This window comes from Mus musculus, chromosome 14, assembly GCF_000001635.26.
Source record: "Mus musculus strain C57BL/6J chromosome 14, GRCm38.p6 C57BL/6J".
In the NCBI taxonomy this organism is placed as follows: domain Eukaryota; kingdom Metazoa; phylum Chordata; class Mammalia; order Rodentia; family Muridae; genus Mus; species Mus musculus.
The window spans coordinates 13901053-13919044 of NC_000080.6; the positions used below are offsets into that span (position 1 = coordinate 13901053).

General features: G+C 40.2%; 2 protein-coding genes and 1 pseudogene across 2 annotated transcripts in view; 2 read left to right on the forward strand and 1 right to left on the reverse strand.

The window, feature by feature from the left end:
* The window catches only part of Gm281 (predicted gene 281), an 86094-nt gene extending 72625 nt beyond the window's left edge, over nucleotides 1-13469 (reverse strand). Inside the window, exons 1-2 of the mRNA XM_011244864.1 lie at nucleotides 13346-13469; nucleotides 4020-4216 (exon numbers count right to left, since the gene is read on the reverse strand). Coding sequence (XP_011243166.1) covers nucleotides 4020-4216; nucleotides 13346-13388 — 240 coding nt within the window. The 5' untranslated portion in view covers nucleotides 13389-13469. The remainder of the gene's footprint in view (nucleotides 1-4019; nucleotides 4217-13345) is intronic.
* Nucleotides 790-1412, forward strand: Gm18576 (predicted gene, 18576; annotated as a pseudogene).
* A 3922-nt stretch (nucleotides 13470-17391) lies between the features above and the next one.
* The window catches only part of Gm11100 (predicted gene 11100), a 31115-nt gene continuing 30514 nt past the window's right edge, over nucleotides 17392-17992 (forward strand). Inside the window, exon 1 of the mRNA NM_001370907.1 lies at nucleotides 17392-17516. Coding sequence (NP_001357836.1) covers nucleotides 17392-17516 — 125 coding nt within the window. The remainder of the gene's footprint in view (nucleotides 17517-17992) is intronic.

Here is a 17992-nt window from a genome sequence, read left to right on the forward strand (position 1 = left end):
TAAGGAACCCAGATATCTTATAAAGAGCAATGCGCCTATGTGAACTTCTCCCAGTAGGAGAATTAGCTTTATTAAAACTAGCAAGTAAGTAGCTCTTTCCAACAAATCTCCCAGATTCCACAGGCTCTCTCCTTTATCTCCATTGCAGTCAGATTTCTCACCACACTCCCTGTTCAAATCTGGTCTCCTCTTTTCAGGATCCTTCTTTCTACAGGACTTTTGCACATGACCTGAGATGTTTTCTCCCTCTTTTATTCAATTCCTGCCCAGTCTGCAGAATGCTTTTCAGATAAAGCTACTTCAGAGAATACTAAGTAGATCTTATGCCTTTGTTTGGACTCCCACCTGCCGGGAGCCTCCCAGCCCGAAGAGGGTAGTGGTGGAGTCACAAAGTAGGACTCTGGTGATGGCTTTAAAAGTCTGAGAGTCTCAGGGCTTTCTAGGTCTCTTACTGTACTGAAATGCTGATAATAATCTCTAAAAAAGTCCTAAAAACTTTCTTGCTTTGTCTGAAGGAAAAAAAAAAAAAAGTGACCTAACCTGTATCTTAACAGCAGAGGATTAAGCAATGTGGCCTTTGTTCTATCTCAGCAGGAACGGTGTGGCTTTAACTTTCAACCTGCTAGTTGGAAGTTGCAGGTAGAAAAAGGAACACTTGCGCTCGGCCTGCGTTCCGCTCTGGCCCGCGGCGGCCGCTAGCCAACCCTTCCCGGAGGTCTCAGCCCTGCCTACCGCCCGGCGTCGCGCGCCAGCTCGCTAGGGCATCCGGGCCCCCGCAGGCAGAAAAATATGGTTCAGGAGACTAACCAGACCCCAGTGCCCATGCTGTGTAGTTCAGGATGTGGCTTTTATGGGGTCCTAGGACAAATGGAACGTGTTCTTGTTTCCTACGAAGAACATCTTGAGAGACGAATAGTGGCAGAATGAGCCCAATGGGGACATCTAGTGGTTCCAACAGATTCTGCATCTGTACAGAGAGCAGATGCTAGTTTCAACAATTGTGAAGGTGCTGCTGGCAGCACATCTGAAAAATCAAGAAATGTGCCTGTGGCTGCCTTGCCTGTAACTCAACAAATGACAGAAATGAGCATTTCATGAGAGGACAAATTAACTATCCCGAAAACAGAGGTGTCAGAGTCAGTTGTCACTCAGCTCAGTCCATCAGTTTCTCAGCCCAGTTCTTCTCAAAGTGAAGAAAAAGCTCCTGAGTTGCCCAAACCAAAGAAGAACAGATGTTCTATTTGTAGAAAGAGAGATGGCCTTACAGGGGTTGACTGCCGATGTGGAAATTTGTTTTGTGGACTTCACCATTACTCTGACAAGCACAACTGGCCATATGATTATAAGCAGAAGCTGCAGCAAAAATCAGAAAAGAAAATCTAGTTGTTGTGGCTCAAAAAATCCAGAGAATATAAAATTACTACATGTGAAGAGACTGAAACTTTGTTTTTATTTTAATATATCGTAGGAAAACATTAAAGAGCAGATGCATGGCCATTTTCCTTTGATGTTCTCCAGAGTTTTGCTTTATACTTGTCTGTTATATAATTGATATTTTAGGATGTTTGGGTGTTTGTTACAGGCAGAATTGCCTCCCCTCAGTAAAATTGGACAAAAATATGCACAACAAATTGAAATACACATATACTAGGAACAAAATTTAGTTCCATGTGCCAAACTAAATGAATGAAATCTCTGCATGTTTGCAGCATATCTGCCTTTTGGGAATGTAATCAAGGTATAATCTTTGGCTAGTGTTATGTGCCTGTACTTAAAAAAGAAATAAAATTAAATTTAAAAAAAATTTCAAAATAAATAAATAAATAAAATGGTACACCAGAAAAGGACTGGCAGTCTACTACCATAGTCAAACTTCACCTTGATTTCAACATGACTTTTGGAAGGAGGAAGAAAGCTACAAAACTGGTATTTGGTACCATGTGTAAGCCTGGTTAAATTGGTCTTCTAAAAGCTGTCAATTAGGACATTCTGCGAAAGGTAACATCACAACTGGTTCTAAGTAAAACCATCAAGTCAACAACAGGGTGCCTGAGATAATCTTTGAAGGTTATTGTGCTGGCCTGCACCAGAAGATATCTGCATTCTCATTACTAAAATTGTAGCACAGAACTGCACTGGGATTTGTTTACAAGAAGAAATTAAACTCTGTTTGGTTTTCACATATAGCAGCTCTGTCAGTATACTCCACTGATGCTTGTCTGGTAATATCACTTCTGTGTTATAATGGAAGGTTTTTTTGTGATGTATGAAACTTGTGTTTTTTATATATAAATGAGTATAGTTAGATTAGTGTTGTGGTAATGCCTGTTTTCATCTGTAAATAGTTAAGTATGTACACAAGGCACTACTTCTGATTTATTGCAGTGTTCAGTCCTAGTTTATTTTTATTAAAACATTGAGTTTTGCTTCAATTTTATGTACCTTAGTTCTAAGTTAGATTTGCAGATGTGTACAGATAGTTCATATTTACGTATTGCACATAATCATGCTATTCAGCATTGATGCTATATTGTATTATGTAAATAATAATAGCAGTGTACAGAGGGGAAAAAAGAAAAGGGGACACTTAGAGAAGTGATTACAGAGTTTATTTCTGAGTGGTAAAAAGTTACCTATGAAAGCTATCTCAGGGGGAAAGCAGAAGCGGAAAGATCTTAAGTGGGGAATAGTAAACAAATTAGGGAAAGGAAAAATTCTTTTCTACCTGCTCCTCCATCTTCCTCTCCTCTCTTTGTCCTCAGTGCTTACACATCTTTCAGAAAACATGATCACATGTTACAAAGTTCATCACAAGTTCACACAAAAAATTAAATCATAAATCAAAATAGAAGTTTACAACAGAGAATGTTTCCATGCATATCCATTAGGAGTAATTATCTGGCTAAACATCCATCACCTGTCTCAGCTCCACAGGTTCACTAAAGGTTTAAAACCATAACTAAGTTATTAGTGAAGCTTTGTATAGATAAAGCTAGTCAATATTTTATCTTCTGTCCTAGCACCTATAATAAATTGTTATTTCCCTTTTTATGACTTTTGGTCAATTGTTTTACAACCTCTTGGAATGTGCTCTTATTAGGAAAAAGTCTGGTTACTATCTAAGAGCAATTAACTGGTGACACTTGGGAGACTGGCAGAGTTCTCATTGCAGTTTTGACTGTCAGAAAAGAACTAATAGCAGTCCCACTATAAAAGAGCTTAATAATCACAAATATAATTTTAGGAATTCTTATAGGATGGATCATCATTAAGACTTAAGAAGTCATTTATTTGTCTATATAGCATTACTACTAGACAGTACCTCTTCATAGATCTGCTCCAAAGGGGTGTGCTATTCTTAGGGATTGTTATATATGTTTAATAATAGCAGAAAAAGCATATTAATAGCAGGAATCTTTTCTAAAATGAATCCCTTACAGTCTTGTTGAATAAGGGCACACCTGCCACAGATTATATAATAATCTGAAGCAGGCCATTTCTGGATGATCACCTGGTAGTTATTTGCTTGTCTCATTATGGCTCCTGGCACCCACCTACCTATCTGAGAACTTGTAATTCCTTGCTCAGATCATATTTGCAATTTTATTCTGTGTGTATTTCCTTAATTAACAGGCATCCCCATATGTAAGTAAGTGCATTGAGAGTAAGGCATTACCTTGCATCTGATGAGACCCTCAATAGGTACCTGTAAAACTGCTGCTCCTTGTTATTCTTAAGGAATTTAAAAATGTCTGACACACCATAAAGTCTCACAGAATAAAAGGTTAAATTAATTAAAAGCATGCAAGAGGGCCAGGCATGTTAGTACATGCTATAATCTCTGCACTTTGAAGGCCAAGAAAAGACATCAGGAGTTCAAGGCCAACCTAAACTGCATAACACAAACCACACACACACACACACACACACACATCTAAACAAGCAATAAAATGTAAGACAGAAGATAGTCTCATTTAAATCTCTTGAGTTATGCTAATATTATCTGCCTCCATACTTACATCCCACACATGTGAGGATCTGTAGGACAGCACAAAAGGATGTGCTGTGGGGCTGGCATTGAGGATAACAGGATCTCCAACCAGAGAAGTGTGAGGTGAGAGAGACATGGTGACCGTGGCAGCCCGTGTATGATAAGAGGCATTTTCCAGGAGGGGGCCCGCATTCTCCACAACAAAATTTGGAGCAGCTTGAACACCTTAGTGAAAACACAAAACTAGACTTTACATTCCTACAAGGCTTCCCAAACCCTTTCATGTGTGAAGCCCCAGAGGAAAAGCACACTACCCGCTTAGTACCTTTTTTCTTGGAATTCTGAATAGTAAAATGATTGTTGAGGGTCTGAGACCTTTTGTTACAGGTGAGCTTGCAAAAAGTACTGCTAGTTCTGTTTTGCGCTGAAGAAAGTTAAAAGTATAGGAATGGCTTTATGTGACACAGCCATGCAATGGCAGAGCTAGAATTTTAATCCCAAATTTACCAGATTCATATCCATTATTCTTAAATGGTTGAAACTATTTTATGAATCAGAGTAAAAATGTTAGAATATCAAAAGTTCTCAGAATTTCAAATTTGGGAGATGCACCTATCTACAAAGTGATAGCTGTGGCTCTGAAGGTGACAGAGGGGAACTGATCAAGGGGACATTTTTGAATCTCACACTTTGACTCAGGTCCCCGTCTTCCCTCTTACTAGCCTTACAAACACTAGGCTAGCTACCCATGCTTTCTAAAGCTGGAAAGCAACTGCTGTCATTCCATTAGAAATGTCTTTGTCTGAACCTCATGGGCATCTGATCACCATTACTACAATGTAGATCATTGGCCATCATTCTCAATATATATTTCCTAGTCTAGTCACAGCAGTTGTAGATTTCATCTTACAAGTCACTATATATTTTGTTAGACACTGTGTGAAAGGCTGATAGAAATGGCTTTCCAAGTGACATTGTTTTCTATGAATATCATCTACCCTGCAGTATTGAGAAATTATCACTCAAAATCACAATGTGTTCAGAGCAAAGAGTCATTAAGCACCTCACAGAACTGGCCTTCTTTACTCCTCCTTTTCCCTCTTTCCTCGTTTTCTTTCCTAATTTCAACTGACTCTTGTCTTTAACTAAGGCAGAATCTGGCTAGAATCTCAGAACTTCTTAGAAATTGACAAGATTATGTTGGCACCCTAAAAACAAAACCCTTTGGCCTTCCCTCTTAGCATTACCATTTCAGGTCCACCCCCTGAAGACCTCATGGAGCCATACCACACAGGTGGCACTACCCACCTGCCCACCCAGATAGGCTCTTGCCGCCAGCAGAGAACTCTGTTGATCTGTGTACCTCATACAGCTAGCTCCATGAAGCATTCAGTACTGGCTCCTACAACCTGAAGACTACTCAGAGCCATGCACCTCATACAAGTGATACAGCCCACCCTGCAATCATTTCATAAGAAGCCTGACCACCCAAGGAGCCACATCTCTCCCACAATCCTCCTGACTACACACTGAACTTCCCTATTTTCCCTATGTGTGCTGTCCCCACCCTTTGTGTTGAATAGAGCTCACTCTACACAGAGCAGCTAGACTTAGTGAATCACATCAGAAGGCAGCAGAAGAATGTGCTGCCCTTTGAATGCTGGTCAGGCAGAGAATAGAGGACTCTCAAAAGACTAGGAAGAGAACCTGGAATCTTCAGCACAAGTTCCACATAAGAAAACAAGGCCTCAAACCCTCAAAATCCTGAACATTGTACTTTTCAATCCGGAAAGAAGAAAGATGACTTGAGCAAAAGAAACACCCAACTAACACATTATTCCAGATGCACAAGTCCTACCACAGAAACAAAAGTAAACAAAAACATGACAGTATGTCACCCACAGAAGTTACTAATTTCATAGTAATAAATCTGATTGAAAATGACCTGGGGGATCTTACAAAGAATTATGGTAACTATGAGCAAATGATGCAAAGGTCATCCCAGCAAAGGAAAAGAACTAGGCTTATCCCCATCTAGCTTCAAGTGAATGAGACCCAAACTATGACTTATTCATTAGGCTCTGCCCAATTAGTGGGGATTACCCCTAGTAATTTTCTAACACTAGACTGATGACTTCCTAAATTGTGCTCCCCAAATACTTGAGTTCTGAATCTTCCCAGTTATTTCTGCTCCAGTGGTCTGGTGTGTAGCCTCCCATAAGCCTGAAGCAGGCTAGCCAGAATTTGACCCTGCTGCTACTAAGGAGATTATCTAGGGTGGAGCCTTCCTACCTAGATCACTCTATTGTTCTGCCACCTCCAAGGTTCCTCTTCAAGATACTGCTACCTGCTGAGAGGCGCACCCCACCCCCACCCCGCCCCCGGAGCTATTCTGGAGACTATGTCCTATCTTGCACGTCATCGCCTGCAGCTGGTTCCAGGCTCCAAGGATGAATTGGCAGGAATGGACTTTCCCCCCTCTTTTATAAAGCGTGTCCGCCATTAAAAATTTGAACCTTGAGCAGGCTAGCATGTCTTGGTTCCATTATTTCTCAACTCGCCTAGGCTCCCTCTTTTCTTCCAGATTCCAAGATGCCTTCCCGGCTCGAACCCGGACATGTTCGAGCTGCTGGCCGGCCCCAACACTGGTGTTCTTGGGAGGCGTTTTACTCTGGACCATGCTGCTGGTTCATCATGACTAATGGAGACATCCTGTTCTCTCATTCTTCTCTTCCTCTGTGCTCCTTCTCTCTCCTTTTTTCTTTCTCCAACTGTCCCTGCCTCTGACCCCCACACACATAATGAATGCATAACTCAAAGCTCCATCTCTCTATTCTCCCCTATAATTAATTGTAGCCATTTTATTTAACCAATGTTTTTAAATTGGGGAGTAAGATTTGCACAACAAAGGCTGATGTACATGGAAATTTGCTCATCTTGGAGCAACCAGATCTTGGGGTACAGAATTTAGCATTTGAATGCATAGCAGTATCTGACCAACCCCCAACAAAGAGCTGAATTAAATAAGGGAATCAACCCAAGATATATAAATTAAATTCAAAAGAGAAATAGAATTGCTAAAGAAAGGCCAAACTAAGCCGGGCGTGGTGGCACACGCCTTTAATCCCAGCACTCGGGAGGCAGAGGCAGGCGGATTTCTGAGTTCGAGGCCAGCCTGGTCTACAAAGTGAGCTCCAGGACAGCCAGGGCTATACAGAGAAACCCTGTCTCGAAAAAACAAAAAACAAACAAAACAAAAAAAAAAAAAACAAAAAACAAAAAAAAAGAAAGGCCAAACTACAATGATGCTGGAAATTAAAAACTCAGTCAGTCAAATTAAAAACTAGTTGGAAAGCCTCCCCAACAAAACAATTCATGTCAGAAACAGAAAGTGGGCTACAAGAAAAAGTAAAAGAATTGAATCATGCCTTAATAATCAATGAGAATTTCTAAGTAAGCATATGAATCCACATGGTAGAGCTTGGGAGCATATGAAAAGGCCTAAGTTTTGAGTTATGAGGTAGGAGAAGAATACAATAGCAAAGGCATAGAGGATATTTTCAATCCAATAATAGAAGCTTTCCCAAACCTAGATGTACTTATGATATCATAAATTAAATGGACCTAGTAGACATCAATAAAACATTCTACTCAGACATTAAAGAGTACTTGTTCTTCTCAGCATCCCATGAAACTTTTTCTAAAATCAACCACAAAGTATGTCTCAACAAATAAAGAAAACTTGAGATAACATTTAGAGTATTCTATATGAACAAAGCTATATCAACAATAGAATAGACAGAAAGTGCACAGACTAAACAACATGCTACTGAATGATAATTGAGTCTGAGAAGAAAAGAGAAGGAAATTTTAAAAATTTCTAGAATGGAATGAAATATATGGAAAGCTGTGATATGAATCAATGAAACAATGAAGGCATCCTAAGAGAAAGCTTACTGAATTATATGTCTACACAAAAAAATTAAACAAATATCAAATTGATTGCCTAATGATGCACCTGAAGGCATTGTATAAAAAAAAAAACAAAAATTTTATACTGGAAGAGAAAATCAAAATTAGCACTGAAATTAATGAAATAGAGGTGAAAATGAAATTTGTTCTTTAAAAATATTAACAAGATTAACAAAACTTTCGTCAAATTTAATCAAAAGAAGGAGAAGGCCCAAATTATTAAAACTAGAAATGAAAAGGGAAACATTATAACAGTCACTGGGAAAAATTTAGAAAATACAAAGGATATACTTTATATAGATTTTAAATCTATACTAAAATTACCAATCTAAAAGAAATGGATAAGTTTCTAGATGTATATGACCTACCCCTGAGAAATCAAGATGAAGTAATTAATTTAAGCAGACCAACATATCCAAGTAGATAGAGCCAATAGTTAAACATCATTCAACTATAACTAATATATATATACTATATATGTACATACATATTAGTTGTACATATAATATGTATATGTATATATATATATATATATATATATATATATATACACACACACACATACACACACATTCCCAGGACCAAATTGATACAATGCAGAATTCTACCAGAATCTCAAAGAAAAAAAAACTAACATCACTACTTTTCAAGTAACCCATAAAATAAAAACAGAAAAATTACTTCCATACTCTCTTTGTGAAACCAGTGTTATCATAATAGTAAAGCCACATAAAGACCCAACCAAAAACTAAAATTAGAACATAGAGACAAAAAAAATTTCCATAAAATACTTGCAAACCAAATTCGAGGAAGCATCAAGAGAGATGCAGGGTGTTTCAACAAATGCAAATCAATACATGTAATTCACCACAAAAATGAGTTCAAAGACAGAAATCATATAATCACTTCATTAGAGGCAAATAAGACCTTTGTCAAAATCCAAGATTCATAATAAAAGTTCAGGAAACTCTAGGAATACAGAGGACATATCTCAATACGATGAAGGCAACACACAATTAGTCAATATCTAAAGGAAAAACATCAAAGCATTTCCTCTAAAAACAGGAATCCTACAGGAATGTTCATGTTTCCCAGTCCTGTTCAATAAAGTCATTGAAGTTTGAGCTAGACCTAAGACAAGGGAAAGAGATTAAGTGGAAACAATAGGAAAAGCACTCAGAATTCCTTACTTACAGAGGTATAAGCTTATGAGTTTAAAAGTAAACAGATTTACCACTTCAGTTTATTTGGTCCATTGTGTGATGCTGATGTAAACCAGGTGTTAGGGAAGTTAGGAATTCCATCTCCCATCTGTTCTTCATTCCCACTCCAAGTTACTAAGGCTCACTGGAAAATGGATCACTCAGGAAAGAGACATTAGGTAGATGTGTGCAAAGCAAACTCCATTTTGGATTTTATTAGTTTAGTGCACAGGGGCACAACTTCCATCTGCTGGCACCTCTACCTTGTTGCTCGATGGTGTCCTCTGGCATTGAAGTGCTAGAAAATTAATACACCTGCGCTCCAAAGAGACCTTCTCCTGACTCTTACAAGATCTGACACAAATCCTAATGGTTCAGACCTCTCTGCAGCCATCAATGATTCATCCTCCTCCCGCCTGAATCTCTTCGGCTTTCAAGTACCTGCTTTAGGACACATGCACTCTGTCTGCTCAAGCTCCTATCTGGAAAGTTCCATCCCGGATTGTGACCAAGGATTTCCCTCTGTATATTTAATAGCCTGCTTTAAATTTTTTTTCTATGATTAAAATATGCATTCCGGAGGTATGTGTATGCTGGCAGTGTGTGGAGGGGGGCTTATTTTGTTACACTGGAGCTAGCGACAGACAGAATGACCCCTTTGCCCTAGCAGGAATATCTAGATCCTAACTCCCATAGTACATAATATGCTGTTACGACACAACAAACCTTGAAGTTGGGATTAAGCAGAAGGAGGAAGTTGTCTTGTATTACCTGTTCCACCCCATTGTAAGGATTCTTAAAGTGGAAGAGGGAAGCAAAAGACACTGAAAAACAATGCAAACATTGAGAAAGATAAATCACTGATGGCTTTTATAACAGACACTCTAGAGGCCTCTAGAGGCTTTCCTCGCCTTTTCTGGTAGGGCTAGGAAGACACTCAGTGAGACTTGCTTCACAAACATGAAGACTTGAGTTCTGTTCTCTAGAATCCACCTAAAGCCAGCCATGTTAGCTCCTGTCTATAATCTCGGCATTCCTAAACAGAGGCTGAAAGAGAAGAATTCTAGAAACTAGCACTCCAAGCTGCCTGGCATATGTGGCAGAAAACAGCAAAGAAACCCTGCCTCCTGTAGCAAGGGAGAAACTGGGATTTGACACCAGAGCTTATCCCCTGCCCGCCACAAGCATACTGTGGGCAAGCACTCGTACACATAAAAATAAATAAATAAAATAAGAATGTTAAATACCACAGGGTAGGCCTTGCTTTATCTGTCTGACCTCATATTTGATGCCCCTGACTCTGCTCAGTCTGTTCCAACCACGTTTGCCTTCCTATTCCTCATACATACCACAGAAGCCCAGAATGCATCCTTCCAGGAAATCACCACCCACTTATCCCCTTTATGTCTCTGATAAAGAGACACTGTACTTGAGATTGCCTCAGCACAAAAACGATATTTCCACATTGTGGGCACTTTCTCTTACAATTTCACGTAGTGTTTGTTTTCTGCTCTACTTCCACCGAAAATACAAGCTTCAAAAATAAGAGACAATTGCTTGTTTGTTCCCTGCTGTATGCCCAGTTCCAAGAACAGTGTCTGACCCATAGTAGGTACCCAGTTAATACTTGACTGAATGAGTAACGGAGTAAATAAAGAGATTCTTTCTTGCTAGTTATGTAGATTTTATGTGACACTGAATGCATTTGAAAGCTTGTAAGTGTGTGCCATTTAATTAGGTCAGATTTTACGGTCCAATTCTACAGGTTGGGCCATGTAGCTAGGTGCTTATTTATGTACCTAATAATGCCTCACTGCCCATTGCACTGAAAAATTAATTGATTTAGCTTTTTTAAAGTATATTTGGTGTCAAAAACAAAGAATTTGCCAGGCAGTGGTGGTGTACGCCTTTAATCCCAGCACTTGGGAGGCAGAGGCAGGTGGATTTCTGAGTTCAAGGCCAGCCTGGTCTACAGAGTGAGTTCCAGGACAGCCAGGGTTATACAGAGAAACCTTGTCTTGAAAAAACAACAAAAACAAAAAAACAAAAACAACAACAAAAAAAAACACACACACACACAAAAAAAAAAAAACAAAGCAAACAAACAAACAAAAAAACCCAAAGAACTTGGTTTCATAATAAAACTGCTGTGAAAAGCAACTTTGTTCCTTGTCAGACAGGAACTCATGGGGATTGTAAGAAACTGAAAGTGAACTCCTATGTGACAGGGTGGCTACTCTCAACTCACATAGGAATATGGGTCCTACTGGTTTTGATTTTGGTTTTTGTTTTTTTGGGTTTTTTGTTTTGTTTTGTTTTGTTTTTTGACACAGGGTTTCTCTGTGTAGCTAGTGGGTCCTACTGTTATGCAAATTTAGAAACACAAATTTTTAAAATATGAAAATCGTTTATAAAACTTATGTGTAGATGCATACATACGTCTGTACATACAAGAACACTGGGCTCAGCCGCAGTATTCCATTCATCTTAAGAATGTTTTATGTGGATACAAATGAGTGGCAAAAGTTTATTGTCCTAGCCAAGAGGCTGAGGCCAGGGACTGTGGGTTAGAGGGCAGTCTAAACTATAGAATGAGGCCCCATCACAATGAAAGACCTCCGAAGGGAGACCCCCACTCAAGTCTCTGGATAATAGCGGACCCCCAAGAACTCACGAGAGACCAAGCTTGATGCAAACCACATGAGGCTTTATTGGGGGGGGGGGGAGCCAGAGCTCTGGAGATGACTCATATCCCACTCAGGGGTAGAGGAATCGGCCCTGAGGGGAAAGGGGTCCCAGTTTTTATAGGCCCTCGGGGGGCAGGGGGAGATTTCCAGATCTAACAATGTCTATTCTCAAGAAATGGGTATGGGAGGGGTACAAGGAAAGAGTCTGGTGCAGCTGCAGCAACTCTGGATTGGCCCTGGCTGTGGTTGCTGGGGAGATTTTCTAACTCTTCCCCAGCAACCAATATCACAAACACCTGGCAATGGGCTTCATCAGTGGGCACACACATGGGTTCAAGGAACGGTCAGAACATTGGCAGACACATGGGTTCTAGGAGTGGCCAGAGCATTGTGCACCTCTATTTTTCTAAATCAGTGAAGCTAGTTCTGCTAACAATGAAATCTATTTTGCCAATTTGAGGGCTTCTGTGACCTTTTACATTCTGTCAGAATCTTTCAACAAAAATCAAAACAGGGGGCTGGTGAGATGGCTCAGTGGGTAAGAGCACCCGATTGTTCTTCCGAAGGTCCAGAGTTCAAACCCCAGCAACCACATGGTGGCTCACAACCATCTGTAACGAGATCTGACGTCCTCTTCTGGTGTGTCTGAAGACAGCTACAGTGTACTTACATGTAATAAATAAATGTTTAAAAAAAAATCAAAACAGACAGGCACAGCTTTAATCCTTTCTGTGTGCTACAGGAAGCAGAGGTAGGGGGCAGGTAGATGTCTGTGAGTTCAAGGCCACCCTGGCTTACCTATTCAATTCCAGACTTACCAGGTCCACGAAGTGAAACTTTGTTGTTGTTGTTGTTTTAAGAACATTGTTGAATCTTTTTTAAAGATGGTAAAGATGATTTTACTTGATCCAAAGTACTTAAAATATCATTTCAACATGTTAAATAAAGTATTAGTAAGACATGTTACGTGTTCTTTTCATGCAAAGTAGAATCTGTTACATTAATCAGTAAGAAAATATATGAAATAGAAAACAACTTAAATCATCTATATAGTCTTCCCCATTTTTCCAACTCTACCATTTCTTCCTGTAATCTCCAAAGTAATCCTTGCTACATTCTTAGCATATGAGTTATTTTGCCTTCTGGCAATATTTCCCCTAGTTACAAATGGGCCACAAACATCTTTCACTGTTGTGCAGTTCATTAGGTAAATCTTCCACGGGTAGAAGTTTGTCTCCCGAGGTTCCAGATTCTAGATACCAGTAGAAATGGCCAACTGTCTCCCAGAGAACTTGCTCTGATGCCCATCTATAAACTGCATCTGTGAAAATATCTTGATAAGGAGGTAGATTATCCAATGAGGTACAACCCGGGAGCCCTTGAGTTCAAAAGACTATCCCCATCAAATGTTCTAGAGCAAGTGAAAAGGAACCCAGAGGAAGACACTCCGACTATTGCTTCCGTAGTTAAGTAACAATGATGCAAACACTAACCTGAGGCAGCAAGCAGTACAAAGAAGAGCTGGGAAGGAAGCATGGTTGAATCAAGGGCTCTGGCTGCTGCAGAAATGCTGTTCCAGTTGGCTAACTTCTAAGATGATCACAGGCTTCCTGCAGAGTCACCATATCGAGACCTGTTTCTAGGCAGCAAGTACACACTTACCTAATCTGTAAAGTGACACCTTTGCCCTGTGAGGCTAAAGCTCCAGCAACTGGATTTACTTAAGCCAGGTGGAAGAAAATCTCTGATTCAGGAGTCAGAGAGCTGTGGGGGAATAGGTTGGAAGGGGATGTTTGGGGTGGGTGGTGGAGAATTGAAGTGGGTATTTGCAGTGGGGGTGAAGAGTAGAGGGGAGGTGTTTGAAGTGGGGAGGTAGGGGGTAGCCAAAAGATGAAGCTTTTCAGGAAATGTGCTCACTGGACTCATTTCATTAAGATTCAAAAGGATTTCACTCACTAATGACCCCACCCCTCATTGTTCTCTTCTGCTTGATGTATTCATTACACCCCAGTTTAAAACCAAGAGCCAGTTTACCAGATTTACAGAGGGATTTCAAGTTGCTAAGCACAGCAGATTAGAAAGGAGATGCAAAACCAGCCTGAGTGCAGCCCCCAGCCAGAGCCACTCTATATTATGACATTCAAGTTTAACCTGAAGGAGGACCTGCTCCAAGACTACCAATGGCTGCTTGCAGAGTTCACCCAAAAATATCTGGAAAAGGCAGCAGAGAGCTGACCTCGGAGCCAACTATGGCTGGAGATCATATTTCGATCCTCAAAAATTTTCTCCCAAATGCGTGGTTCTGTAACATTCGATTGGCCCAATACTTTACAGTTTGCCAGAGTTCCCACCCCTCCCTATTACACCCCATTGATTCTCACAAATCCATTCCAGGTTCCTGCAGAAATTCATGTTTGCAATCTAATTTAGAGAATTCAACGGATTGCTGTCTCTATAGAAGTCAACTGTTGCTATGGTTACTGATATAAGATTATGCAATCTCATGTGTGTTCAACAGAAAGATATCGTTGAGAGCAAGGAATGCTGTGTTTGAAACAGACTTTGGCCTGTTGTAGATGGATTGGTTTTCAGAGGGACATCTACAAATGGCCAGGAAGTGCTCACATCGAGATGGATCCTTGCCATGTGCTGTGAGGGCTATTGAAAAGAAAATGAGCTTTATGAGAAATTGTGGTTTGTGTCTTTAGCTCTGTTGAATATTCCTTAGTGAATCTACTTTACTCTTGGTTTTTAGTTGTGAGCCTTACTCATTAATAGCTGGCCATCATTGTAGCCTCAAACATCTGTGTTCTTAGACTATTATAATACCCTAGCTCTCTAGCCAAACCCCTCTCTGTGTCTGTCTGCCTTTATCTCTGTGTGTCTGTCTCTGTCTCTGTCTCTCTCTCTTCTGACTCTCTCCACCTGCCTGGGGAACTCCTCATCACTCTCTGGACCCTAAACCTAGTTACCTCCCTGATGCCTTTTCCAAAGGTGCTGTCTTCCCTTTCCAGTGCATCTTCTGAGCAGTAATTTTTATTTTTAAGACATAAGAACACTTGTCTCCCTTACCCCTACATTCCCATTCTTGACACACTAGTCTTTGCCACCATGTGTGCCTCAGACACATCCACCACCCAATTCTTACTTATGTGGTTATTTGTTCTTTAAATTCCTCTTCCAATTCTTAGCATAGTTTGTCACATTTTACATAAAATGCCTCATCTCAGCTGTCACCGCTTTAAGAGGTCTTCCTTGGTCCCTTTTTTTATGGTGGCCTTAGAATCCTTCATTAGTTCCTAAATCAACTTATTTGTAAAAGTTCCTGGAGTGTGAGAATTGTAATCTTGGCAGGAATTCTAAGTAACTTCTGTCCAGACTAGATACCATTGCAGAAAAAAATATACATGGACCACTTCCTTATAAGGCCTGCTAACTTCCCTTCCCCTCCCTCTGAAGACAAAGCGAGGACCACTAAGTTGGTTTCTAGTGCTAAGCTGGTTTGGCCCAGACGACTTCTCTAGCTTATCATGTACACACCCTGTTTCTCGTCTCATGTGCCTGAACCATGAAGATCTTCACACAGCTATTTCCCTGCTCGGCTTTCAGACCCTGTGACCCCAGTGCTCCCCGCCAGCATTGCCCCTCATCCTGTCTCTTTACCTTATCACCCTCTTGTATTTTCTTCATAGCATTGCCTACATTTAATTAGCTGAAATTATTCCTTTCATTGTGTCTGTGTCAGGTTGTCCCATAGCACTTTAAGATAGTTTGGGGGGGGGGTGGGAGGTGCCATTGATTATTCATATTTTAAACACACACACACACAAAAAATGAGGCTCAGAGGTTTTCTCCCCTTTCCTAAGGTTCCAGAACTTATTAGGTATAAAACTAGGTTTTAAGTCTTGACTGGCTGCAGAACTGCTATCTCTCTCGTGTGCCCTTCTTTTTCCCTTGACTTTTTTTTTTTTTTTTTTTTTTTTCCGGTAGCCAGATTACATGCTTTAGGGTTGTTCCGTGACCTACTGGAGAAGGGAACACTTGTACACAGAGAGGCATGAGCACTCACTCACATGAATAAAAATACCTCTCTCTTCCTGCCATAAAACTCATCACAGCCAACCATTCATTTGATTGAATCCAACAAAATGAAGATTCAATACTAATTATTATGTGAAAACTTCTGGTTAAAGGAATTGCTCGCGGGTATATCTATTTATTCTAATACCCATGATTCTCGCCAAGAGGAAAACTAGACCTGGACAGAGCTCCACCCTCGTGACCAAAGCATCTCCGCCACAGTGAAGTGGTTTAGAGTCTGGACCAGGAATCTTCTGCCTCCTGAGAGTCTTACTTGCTACGGCAGAGTTTCTACTTCGCGTGAATCTCACTATATAGCTATCACCCATAGCATTCCCATTTGAGAGATGAAAAAATGAGCAAATCACGTGACTGTAACGAGACTCAGGCCGCAGCCCAAGGCTGGAGCAAGAGCTCAGATGTACCGTCCTGAACACACCATAGTAGCACCTCAATGTTATACATTTTATTACTGCTTTTTCTCTAAGTGCTGAGTTTTGAACCCAGAGTCTTGAGGGTCTTAAGTCATACTCCCAGCCTCTTGTTCCATCTAAAGTTCTTCTCCCAGATATTCAACTGTACAAAATCTCACGTACCAAAATCATCAGTATCGTGTGCGTTTATTTCGTCCGATCTCAAATGTATTGAGTTGAAAGCTGCGTTTATATAAGATGTTCAGCTAAATGCTATGCACATCAGTGATATGGATGATTGATGGGTACACACACAGGAACCAGAGTAAATTATATACCTTTCTTCAGCTTTCCTGCGGAGGCCTTCTTTTTAAGCACCAAGTCCTATTGAACTCAGCTACTCAGAGAGCCAATGAAGCCTGAGACTAAACTATAGCCTAGTGTCTGCTGCCACCTTGTGGTAATGTTCTCACCTAGGCAGTATTTGCTCTTAAGGGTTAAATGCAGAAATACTGTGCAAATGATCCAGGTACTGAACTTTTTTAGCTTCATGCTTTAAAAGACTTCCACAGAAACTCAAGATGAAATAAAATAGCCCTTTCGGTGACTACTGAGACAGCCAAACAGCAGCTGGCCTCTTGGTTCGTGCCTCATAGGACAGCATTCGACTTCCTGAGGGGTGAAATAGAAAAACTCAGACCCTAGAGCACCGTCCTGCTTATAGAACTCATATACGGATATCTAAATGTGATTAACAATTATGCTGTGACTTCTTTTATTCCTAATGTGCCTTCTCTATGTAGTATTTCACACGTTACCAGGGAATTTCCCACACTTCTGTCACATGCATCATTGGAGGATTATGAAGTAAAACACGGTCAGTCGCACAAATGTTTGTGCTAACACTTGAGAAAGAATGATGTTTCCTGTGTGTTTTGCTCCAAACAACCAAAAATTAAGCCGTGATCTCAGTCACTGGATGAATTTTAGAAGTCCTTTCCGCTCAAGCACTAAAGAAATCCAAAGCACAGCTGAAAGTGACAGCGATGGAGCGCCCTCCGTTTTGTCAAAGTGAACTCCTAAAGCTTGCCTGTGGGAAGACTGGCCAGTACCAAGGAATCCAGCAACCCAATAGGAAAACTGGCTCATTCAAAGGGAAGGTGATAGAGAGGTAGGTAACAAAGACTTACCTCGTTTCCCATTGGTACCTTTTGGTTTTTGGTTTTTTGTGGGTTTTTTTTGTTTGTTTGGTTGGTTGGTTGGTTGGGTTTTTTTTTGTTGTTGTTGGTGGTTTTTTTTTTTTTGGTTTTGTTTTGTTTTGTTTTTGTCTTTTGTGTTTTGTTTTGTTTTTGTCTTTTGATTTTTGGTTTTTGGGTTTTTTTTTTTTCATTACACAAGATCCATTGTGAAAAGGTAACATCTCCTTTAAACATTATAATTTAAAAATATAGACTGTAGGTAGGAGGACGGAGTGCTACATCAGATCAGGATGTGGAGTGCTGTCGAAGTCATCTTTTGCAGTTATTAAAGTCTCAATTTTACCAGGCAGAAGGCTTTACTTTCCATCTGATTTGAGTTTTAATGTGTCATGTGAGATTAATGTCCGTATTAAGAATATAATTTTTCAGTATCAGTATTTTCTTTTTT